The sequence below is a fragment of the Daucus carota genome, chromosome 8, assembly GCF_001625215.2.
Source record: "Daucus carota subsp. sativus chromosome 8, DH1 v3.0, whole genome shotgun sequence".
Lineage (NCBI taxonomy): Eukaryota > Viridiplantae > Streptophyta > Magnoliopsida > Apiales > Apiaceae > Daucus > Daucus carota.
Genome location: NC_030388.2, coordinates 9,673,646 through 9,684,907, shown reverse-complemented (window position 1 = coordinate 9,684,907; position 11,262 = coordinate 9,673,646). Strand labels below are relative to the sequence as shown.

The 11,262-nt window shown below is 37.3% G+C and overlaps 1 protein-coding gene and 1 non-coding gene across 2 annotated transcripts; both read left to right on the top strand.

Moving 5' to 3' along the window:
- The first annotated feature begins 1,228 nt into the window (after positions 1–1,228).
- On the top strand, positions 1,229–1,335 carry LOC135148559 (small nucleolar RNA R71). Its single transcript, XR_010286639.1, has one exon. It is a non-coding gene; the product is annotated as a small nucleolar RNA R71 (small nucleolar RNA).
- Positions 1,336–8,284: 6,949 nt separating this feature from the next.
- Positions 8,285–10,911, top strand: LOC108198116 (protein FAR1-RELATED SEQUENCE 5-like). The gene is made up of 5 exons (XM_064083683.1): positions 8,285–8,327; positions 8,444–9,522; positions 9,663–9,866; positions 9,971–10,219; positions 10,327–10,911. The coding sequence occupies exons 1-5, from the start codon at positions 8,285–8,287 to the stop codon at positions 10,909–10,911; spliced, it is 2,160 nt and encodes a 719-aa protein (XP_063939753.1).
- Positions 10,912–11,262: the final 351 nt, after the last annotated feature.

Below are 11,262 nucleotides of genomic sequence, written 5' to 3'. Positions count from 1 at the left end.
GTCACCAATAGTGCAAGGAATAGTGAAACTCCCTGGATCCTTCATCTTTGTAGGCAATTTATGTTGCAAGAATGAGCTACACTCCTTAGTTAGAGCTACAGTTTCAAACTCCCCCAACCTTCTCTTCTTTGTAAGAATGTCCTTCATGAATTTCACGTAATTAGGCATCTGCTCAAGAGCCTCTACAAGTGGAATATTGATGTGAAGCTGCTTCAAAACATCAAGAAATTTCTTGAACTGAACATCCTGTTTTTGCTTTTGAAACCGTTGAGGAAATGGAGGTTGTGGCTGAATGTGTGATTTTTCAGGAGAAGCCCTTGGTGGAGATACCTTGTCATTATCGCTTTCTTTATCATCAGAAATTTCCTCATTGCCACTAGGTTCAACAGAATCATCATGTTTGGCATCAGTAGCATTGTTCCCCAAAACTTTTCCGCTTTTCAGTGTCATGGCTTTACAATGCTCATTTCCAACACCCTTAGGCTTTTCGGTGTCGCTAGGGAGAGTGCCATGTGGTCTATTCCTTAGCTCATTCGCTAGTTGCCCAACCTGATTCTCCAAGTTTCGTAAGGATGCCGCTTGACTTTGGACCAAAGCTTCAGTCTGAGATCTACTAGCTTCATTCTTGATGATGTACTCCTTCAACATATTTTCAAGTGAATTAGACTGAGGTGCTTGTTGAGAGAATCCGGGTGGATAATTGGACTTTACATTGCCATTTGAAGTTCCAGAAATTGCCCCTTGATTGCTCCAAGAAAAATTAGGATGTTGCCTCCATGACTGATTGTAAGTATTCGAGTAAGGGCCACCCTTATTTTGATTTCCCATGTAAAAGACAGATTCTGGATTTGAAGGACAACTATCGTAAGTATGAGCCTCACCGCAAAATACACAAGAAACATTCTTGGTTTGATTAATCTGTGAACTGAGAGATTGCTCCTTAGATTGATTATTGCCCATGCTCAGATTCTTGAGCATATGCTCCATAGATGCTAGTTGAGCCTTCATCGAAGTTATAGAGTCCACATCATAGATTCCAGCTACCTTTTTCCCTGTTTGAGCTCTAGAAGATGACCACTGATAGTTGTTGGTAGCAATTGTCTCAAGAATTTCATAAGCCTGATTATAGGACTTAGAGAGAAGAGCCCCATTTGCTGATGCATCCACCACCATCTTTGTTTGAGCATTGAGACCATTATAAAAAGTCTCCATCTGAATGCAATGAAGAATACCACGATGAGGACATTTTCTGAGTAATTCTTTAAATCTCTCCCATGCATCATACAAAGATTCATCATCCTGCTGTTGAAAAGAATTGATCTCATTCCGGAGCTTTGCATTCATATTGGGAGGAAAATACTTGCTCAAGAACTTTTCTGTCAAATCATTCCATGTTGTGACTGATCCTGCCGGTAAAGAATTTAACCAGGTTCTAGCTCTGTCTCGCACAGAATAAGGGAATAATTTCAAGCGCAAAGCATCTTCAGGTACTCCTTGAAATTTGAAAGAATCACTGATCTCCACGAATAGACGAAGATGCAGGTGAGGATCCTCGGTAGGCATCCCACTGAATTGACCAATAGTTTGAAGCATTTGGAACATGACCGGCTTCAACTCAAACTATGTTGCTTGAATATCGGGTCTTATGATCCCCGAATTTAATTCTTCGAAACGGGGTGCCGCATATTGCCGAATAGCACGATCTTTATCATCCACAATAAATGCACCCCTTGGAACAATAGGAATGTCTCCATTATTAACATTGTCATCCATAACTACTTGTGGTTGCTTGATCTTGCGTTGTGCTTTTCTTCTTCTATTGAATGTTCGCTCAATTTCAGGATCAAAAGCAATTACCACTGGGTGTCTTTTGCTCATGCACAAAGAGACCTGATGAACACAAAAAATTACTCCCGTTAGAACAGAAGTACCAAAAACAAAACTGTAAGAATATCAAATTCGCAATTAATAACTAAAATAGTCCCCGGCAGCGGCGCCAAAAACTTGTTGCGTAAAATACTAATGTGCAAGTGTACACAATCGCAAACAAGTAATATAGTAATAAATACCAGATATCGTTCCTCAAGGACTATTTAAACGTATCAATCACAAATAATATCTAACAGTCTAGTTATCGAACACAATAGATTGTTGATGGGTTTTATATTAAAACTAAATTAACAAACTAAAATTATACTAAAGAGCTTAACGAGTTTCAAATATGAGAAGATAAGTCAGGATAATTACTTCCCCCTAACACAAGAATATCGGTAAAAGAGTCGCGAAATATTGCGGCAAATCACAATTTACTAGCTAGAATTCAATGGTCATAGGCTTCTCTCGAAATAACTATGGTATAATTCCTACAAATAAACTAACATATGTCTATGCCAATTTAATATTCGGAATCCAATTAAGCATCAATTCACAAAGCTATGCATGGTCACAATATATGTCTATACCGTAACTAAATTATAATCAAAGATATAATCATGCACCATTGAAGTTTTGTGTCAATTAATCATAACCCTCTCAGTATTATGATTAACTCGATAACCCACTAAAGTTGATCAGACAATAGCAAGTATTAACATGAGAAACACTCGAATGAGTAAACCATGAAATTGCATACAATATTCTTAACAAAACACCAAAATCCTCATGCTAGGGTTCCATAAAAATCCCAACTTTATACAATTAGTTCATACTCAAAATCTCAAAATCAACCAAAGATGAAGAGAACATGTTCATAAGAATAAGAGTTAAGGAGAGAAATCTAAACAAAAAGATGAAGGAACAAATCCACTGAATGTCTTCCGTGGCTGAATCTCTTCCGTCTTGCTTCTTCTCTCTCTATGCTTGTGCCTCCTTTTTCTCTAATTAGGTCCCCATACTAAAAACCCTAATATCTCTCTTAAAAGTATTTTTTTTAATGAATTAATGAAAATACAAGGAGATTTCCGAATCAGAATAGAATTCCCAAAAGTGGAAATTCGCAGTTGACTTTTTGACTCTGATTCTGGGCTGATTAGACTGGGATAAAAATGCAAGTCCACCTCTGAATTAAAGGCCTTGTTCTAAGCTTCGCGTGGGCTCTTGAATCGCCTGATTTGGACTTCTAGAACTCTAGATATGGCCCAAACAGTGAATGCTGCGCAGCTAGCTTCAAAATCCGAATTTTATTCAAATTAAACTCCAATTCTTGCTATTTAAACTCCAATCCATATTTGATTAGAATTCCTTGCATCCTACAATAAAACATTAATATTTATTAAATAAAAATCCAATTAGATACAAAATAACTAAAATAGAGGGACAATATTAAGATAAAATGCACGCTTATCACTCGCTCATAGTGAGCTTATGTATGCTCTGACCCAGCCTGAGTCTTTCTCTCCTTCTCAAGTGCTCACCTTCTGGAGGACGGCCATATATGATGATGGGGGTGATCATGGTTCTCCCTCTCTGACCTGTGAGTATGAAGGTCAAGAATATTTTGTGTCTCCAGCTACAGTCAGGAAGGCTCTTCATCTTCCTGATCACAACAAATTCGATTCCTCTGTATCTACTCAAACTCTGAGAGATATGATGATCTTATTTGGGTACTCCAGAAGTACTGAAAAAATGGGGGAGCTCAAGCGTCCACACCTCTGCAAGGAGTGGAGCTTCTTTTATGACTGCATCACCAGAGCATTTGGCAACAAATGCAGCAACTTTGATGCCATACCCATCTTCAGTCAACAAATTGGGTATTCTCTGATTCACAACCTCAAATTTGATATTGCTACTTCAATCTTGAGATTTATAGGTGATAGGAGAGAAGAGAATATGAACATTGTTTATTATGCTAGATTCTGTCAACTTATATTCTCTTATTGCTTCCCTGATATTCCTATTCCTGAGTCTGGTAATGAGTTGCCTTTTAAAATTACCAAGCGTGCATTCACTGATCTAATTAAAAAGGATTGCAAGAAACCACATACTCCTGTGTTTGCTATTCCTATAACTGTACAGGACAAGTTGAAGCTGGCAATGCCAGATAAGTATGGTACCTTATTCTCTGATGAGCATATACCTTCCTCTTCCCACCAACCACAAGAAGATGTGCCATCCTCTGGTCCTTCCCAACAAGGGCCAGTTGTAAAATCTGACCACAAACCATCCTCTGGTCCTTCACACAAGAGGCCAGTTGTAACATCTTCACCAACCAGAGTATTAAGATCTTCTAAATCACCATCCAAACCATCTCCTCCACCCAGGAAGAGAAAATTCTTGCAGAAGATCTCAGACTCTGACTCTGATAATGAGCCAGTACCAACTCCACTTGTCTCCAGACAAAGAAAGAAAATTAAGCCCACAACAATCACTGATCTCACTGTGGACCCACCTCTAGACTCAGTGGCTAATCCTCTTCAGATGGTCACAATCTCTGATCCTGTGATGGTGGAACCTCTTTCAGCATTTCCTCGGACTACTCAATCCACAGAAGCTGACATTCATATGTCAGAATCTATTCCTGACATACAAGCTCAGTCAGAGGATCCCTTGCTCACAACACCAGCAACTGGTATACCTTTATCAGAGGAAACTCCAGAAGGCAATGTACCTACACCTCCGGAGTTTGATCAGGAATCTCTGATTCCAGTTGAAGACCTTGTTGCAGCTCCTGTTCAGGAGATCTCACATAATGCAAACTCTGAAGAAGCTACAGCTTCTCTGGGTTCTCATACAGTTAGCATTGTAGCCAATGATAATGATGCTGATGATGATGCTACAGAGGTTACCTCTGTTCCACCTGTTGATTTAGCTTCTCTTATAGCTGAAATCTCTGCTCAAATCAGAGAAACCATCTCTGTTAGAGAAGTCTCTCCACTTCCAACTTTTTCTCCAGTCAGAGTATCTTCACCTATCAAGACTCCTTCACCAGCTCCTGACTCTTCAATTCCTCATTCTAGGCCTGCAGAGAGCAAGGTCTGTAAATTAACATATTCCAGGAATATGTACAGAGCTCCACCTTCATCTGTGGAAGCCAGATTGTCCTCCATTGAATCTACTCAAAGCTCTATGCAGCAAACTCTGGCTGACTTGAGCTCCTCTGTAGCTCAGCTGGTTCAAATTCTCACCTCTGCTGATGTCAAAAAGGGGGAGAAAGTATCTCAAGACAAATGCAAAGTGGACCAGAAACAGCAACAGAAGCCAGATGATAAGGACAAGGATGAAGAAAGGAGGAGAACTGATAATACAAAGTCTGATAATGCAAACTCTGAAATAGTCTTACACACTCAGGTTGAGGAGAATAGGAGAGATAAGGTTGGAAGCAGCTCAACTCAGACTCAGACTACTCAGCCTGAATCTCAAACTCTGATTCTAGATGACAGTGGATCAAGAGCCCTTTCTGAGCAATTGATTAAGATGGGTGATCCTGATTCCAAGATCTTGAGTCAGAATCTGAAGATTCAAGGGAAGGAGACTACATTGTTCTACAAAGCTCCTACACAACTGGCTTTGATGAAGCAGTTGCAAAGAACTTGTTTGAGGAAGAGAATCCTGGAGTCTCAATTGAAGCTGTCAGACAAGAAGAAGAGAGGTTGGCTGCTGAGAAGAAGAAGATCAGCAAAGCAAAGTCTGATGAGCAGAAGCAGATCACTGATTCCTCAAAGAAATTATCATCTTCAAGGAGAAAAGGGATAGTGATCAGTGAAGTTAATTATGCTGATATCAACAGACCAAGAGTTTATAAGACAAAGTATGACTCTGTTTCAGGAGATAAAGGGAAGAATGTCATTGATGGTATTCCATCTGAAAAGAAAACTGAGTCAGAACTAACACAAACTCTTGCAACAATTCCTGAGCCTGCTGATCAGGATTTAGCCTCTGACATTGCTCAAGCTGAAAACTTGAAAGAGAGTCAGCTAAAAACAGCTGAAGAAAAAGCCACTTGGATAAAATCAACCTCTGACAATGCTCAAGTTGATAAAGCTGAACCAAAGAAGAAGAGCCTGTATGGAAGTCTTGGTACAGGACAGTACAAGGAAAGCTCACTAATCACAAGAATCAGAACCCAAGGAACAAGAGGAAAGGAAGCATATGATACAGCTGGTCTAGGTCACAAGAAAGAGAAAATTCAGACCAGTGCAGCAACTATCTTCAGAGACCCATATCCTCTGACTGACAAGGCTGGAGAAGTTGTTACACAAATGGACCTTGATAAAATAGAATCAGTACAAATTCTGATGGATACTCATGATGGAAAAGAAGACAAAGAGAAGATAGCAATCTTTCTTAACAATGGAAGAGTATACAGAATTTCTGAGGCTGATTTATTAATAAAATCTCTAAGGGAACTTGAGCATATTCACTATATGCTTGAGATAAAGAATGAAGCTACCCAGAGATGGTCTGAGCTGTTAAAAAGAACTATTCAAGAGAAAAGAAGATTTTATGGGATAAGTTCTGAAGCAGAGTATGTTCCCAGAATAGCTCAAGAAGATGGTTCAGAGATTAATATGGAGAAAAATAGCTCTTTCATGGAGACTATAGCAGGAACCAGATTGTTGGGTTACAAAAATGAAGCTGACAAACCTAGGGTTATCCAACTGGGAGAAGCTATGGGAAGAAGCAAGGCAAGTGCCTTGAGATCAGCCATATACTAGACAGGAGAAGACAATGAAGAGTTGAAGACTGTCAAGGCTCAGATGATACAAACTCTGAGACAAATTGAGGAAGATCTGATAACTCAGTTTGTCAAAGAAAGCTATGGGTATAGACTGATTGGATAGTTAGTTCCTGCTGGTTCTGTAAGTTGTAATTAGTTCTGTGAATTAATTATTTCATGCATTTGTTCTTGATTATTTTTGACATCATCAGTAAATATATAGAACTTGTTCATTCTGTCTAATGTACAAGTTGGGGGAGATTGTTACATATTTGATGATGTCACAGGTATCTAACTTGTTTAGTGTGCAGAATCGAATATCAGAGTTTATCTGGAAATCAGAGTTTGACGACTGCCAGCTGGATCGGAGTTTAATGAAGATCAGAGTTTGCAGGCGACTGATTTCTAGGAAAAGATCTGGATAAACAAGGAAGGCAAATATCAAGGAGATTATGCAAATCATAACAGGAAAAGGATAGCTACTGATTAGATTATTCTAGGAAGCAGATAATTGTAAATCAATCAGTAGATATCATGAAACTGTGTATATAAACACAGCTTAGGGTTTACTCTAGAGGTGTTAAGAATTGAATATCATTCGTGTAACCTAGCAGCTCTTAGTGATAAAATATAAATCACTAAGAGATTATTTGTAAGCTACTGTGATTTGTGAATAAGAGATTAGTTGAATTGTTCTCTTATACTAGTGTTTTATTATTGATTGTGACCACTATATTCATTAATATAGTGAATAATTTCGGCCTAACAATATATATATATAGGGGAGGGTTCTGGTACAAACTTACAAACTTTTTTTGTTCAACATATATATAACTTAAGTTCAACATTTTTTTAACATATCTTGTTGAACATCGACTAAAATAGTGGTGGAGAAGTACATAAACCAATTTTTAAATGTAAGAACTAAGGTAAACATGTTATATAACTAATATTTATGTTTCTAGACCCTACCCAAACCCTAGAGGTATAGTTTAAACATCTTTTTAGATATATTCAACACAATGATAATTAGTGTTCAACACCCGATGTTGAACCCCAGTTATAAATGTGTTGAAAACGCGATTTATTTATGCGTTGTTTTTAAAAATTGTGATGTTTTTTGAAGAATTTTCAACATGGATACTTTATATAACTAAAGATTAACACGATGGGAGAATAAAAAAAAGTTTGTAAGTTTGTAACTAAAAAAAGTTTTTATTTGATCCTATCCCTATATATATATATATGTGTGTGTGTATATATATATATATATATATATATATATATATATAGGGGTAGGTTCAAAAGAGACGGGGCATAAGCGAGAGACGTGAGGGACGTGAATGCTGACCGTTGGATCAGTCTTGATCTTGTAATCTAAGCAAATACTATACGTACTGTATAAATCGTATTAAATTATGATTAAGGGTAGTATATGGAAGATTTTAAAACAAAAAAATCTCTATACGTATATTTGTTTGAATCGATTTAAGATTTATTACAAAACTTACCAAATAACACTCTCCTTGATTGATTCTTACCTCTAATTAATCTGTTTCCTTTTTGCGTCCATACAGTTGTATCTGTACAAGCGTCTCTTTCCTTGCCCTCGAACCGGAGCTCTATGCGATGGAGAACACTAGCAGGAACACTGAAGTGCATTCGAATTCTGGTTTGATTTCATTTTTGCGAAAGTTTTGAACTATGTATCTTAATAATATATTACTTTCTTCTGAATTCTTGTCTACGAGATTAGACCGTTACGTTTCATTCTTTTATTGTTTACAGATGCTTGTAGCAATACTGTGTTTGATCACCATAGGATTGATGAAAATTTTGATGTTGATTTGCGAGAGCTTGGTAAAGATTGGATCCCTGAATGTGCCGAGGGATTGAAACCATACATTGATCAGCGTTTTAGTGATCTTGATCAAGCTTTTATTTTCTACATGGAATACGGTAGATCATCTGGATTTGATGTACGTCGTTCCACTGAAAGGAGTGACAAGGATGGTAATACTATAGAGAAGTATTTTGTTTGCTCAAGATCCGGACGTCCTGACGACAAAAATGTTGACAGAAAACCACAAAAGAGGAGGAGAACAGTTTCAACAAAGTGTGAATGCCATGCAGACCTTGTGCTTGCTTCACATCAATTAGGTGGTTTTTATGTGAAAAAGTTCACAGAATCGCACAATCACCCTTTTGCAGGAAAGGGAGGAATGCAATTCCTAAGGTGTAGTAGGTCTCTAACCGAGTTCCACAGAACATTTATCTTTGATGCGTCCAAATCAAACATTGGTGCTTCACGAGCGTATACAATTTTTAAATCAATGATCGGTTCATATGAAGATGTAGGAGCTACTGTTGTTGATTTTAAGAACTTTGCAAGGGATATTAAACAACACATTGGGAAGCACGACGCTGATATGATTGTCCAGAAATTCAGGGATATACAAGAATCTTCAGACTCGAGTTTTAGATTTGAATACAGAACCGACTCGGAAAATCATCTCACTCAATTATTCTGGGCAGATGGTGAGGGAAGGAAAAACTATGAAGTATTTGGTGATGCGGTTTCTTTTGATGCAACGTATAGGACAAACAAGTATGGCATGGTTTTCATTCCTCTTGTAGGAATACACAATCACTGGAAGAGTGTGACTTTTGGGGCAATTTTGCTTGAACGGGAAGACAACGAAAACTATATATGGGCATGCGAATCTTTCAAGAAGGTGTTTGGTAAGGATCCCAAATGTATTATTACAGATCAAGATCTAGCAATGAAAGCTGCTCTTCAGATTTCTTTCCCACTTGTTAAGCATCGGCTTTGTATGTGGCATATAATGAAAAAATTTCCTTCTAAGGTAAATAAAATATTAGATTGTTTTCATTTAATCTCATGTATTGTTAGAAGAATTTGAATAATAAAACATGTGCATCTGTATAAAAATGTCTGAGTTATTAGTAAAAACATGCTGATTAATCTGCAACTCTTTTTTCGCAGCTAGGAACTGTTTTCTGTGCTGAATCAGGATTCATGGACAAACTTGGACGAGTAATCTGGGCAGATCACATAACGCCAGATGAATTTGAACAAGGATGGATAGATGTTGTTGATGAATTTGACTTGAACGAGAATGTTTGGCTAAAAGAAATGTTTGACATGAGATCTTTGTGGATTCCAGCATACTTTAATGATGAACCAATGGTAGGACTTATGCGGACAACATCGAGGTCAGAAGTTCTAATTTTTATTTTGGAAATTATGTTCAACGAGGTGATACACTTTCAGAGTTTTACATATGCTATCAGAGTGCAATTGAAAAACAAAGGAACAACGCTAAGAAACTGACACACTATGATGACTTCACACCAAAAACAATTACAGACAGAGAGATTGAAAAAGATGCGATTAGACTTTACACAAGGGATCTGTTTTACAAGGTTCAAGAAGAGATAAGAGCAGGTTGTATGGATATTGTGCTATTGGGCATGACTTGTTTGGACAATGTGAAAAAAATAAAGATTCAAGAACCAGGGAATAGAACCAGGATTTTTGAGGTTTTGTACTTTGTTTTTGAGAATTTTTATTCAAAGAATACTTGCTAGGATTATATAATACTGATCACAATAATTAAATTCTACTAACACCATGCATATGTTTTTAGGTTGAACTTAACATGGATACACATTTTATTGAATGTTCGTGCAAATTGTTCACCAGGGTTGGCTATCTATGTTCCCATGCCTTTTTCTGCCTTGGTATTTGTGGAATTAGAATAATACCGCGACAGTATGTCTCAAACAGATGGTTGAAGAACGCAGTTGAGCGCTTCAGCACACTTGAACTTGGAGAAATATCTGATAGAGATGCAAAAAATTTATCGAGGCGTGTGCAGACACAAGATTGTTGGTTTGAGTTCCAAGGCTGCCTAAGCGACGCATCTGGTAATGCTGATGTTTTAGAGTATATTAAGAATGGACTTTGTAGCATGAGGAAACACATAACAATAACAATGAAGAAACCAAGAACTCGATTAAACTCAGAGCAGATCGAAGAATTAATAGATTCTCGTGTTGTCAATGAGATTACAATACAGAATCCTAACAAAAGCAACAACAAGGGCAGTAGGAAAAGAATCATATCAGGAGCAGAGAAATCAATTGGGTGCAACAAGAGGAAAATGAGGAAATGTGCAACTTGCCAGGAGTATGCTTATCATGATTCAAGGACTTGTCCTGAGAAGAATTAACATTAAACTTGTCCTGAGAACATAGTGTTATATCGTTAAAGTTCTTAATAATTTTTTTTAGGCTGGTTGTTTTTGTTTGCTGTTATCTATTGTGTGCTCGAACGTTCTTACACTTGTATGTTTATATACTACAAGAACAAGTTCAGGAACACTATTTATATCAATTCTAGATTATGTGAAGAGTTTTTTAGCGACTTATGTTTCTCATAAGTCTTAATTATTCTGTTAAGTTTGCTATGAGAAATAAAACAAAGATACATTTGTTAAACCTGTTTAATGTACATACAAATGATTTAATAATATACATTGCCGAAACATTCGGAATGCAGTAACGTTATATAATAACATACT

What these genes read in the sequence shown, in the direction of transcription:
- LOC108198116 (XM_064083683.1), top strand. Translation starts at nt 8,285, where the DNA reads ATGGAGAACACTAGCAGGAACACTGAAGTGCATTCGAATTCTG. An exon ending in ACTTTAATGATGAACCAATG is followed by an intron (nt 9,867 to 9,970) that starts GTAGGACTTATG and finishes ATATGCTATCAG; the next exon opens with AGTGCAATTGAAAAACAAAG. An exon ending in ATAGAACCAGGATTTTTGAG is followed by an intron (nt 10,220 to 10,326) that starts GTTTTGTACTTT and finishes ATATGTTTTTAG; the next exon opens with GTTGAACTTAACATGGATAC.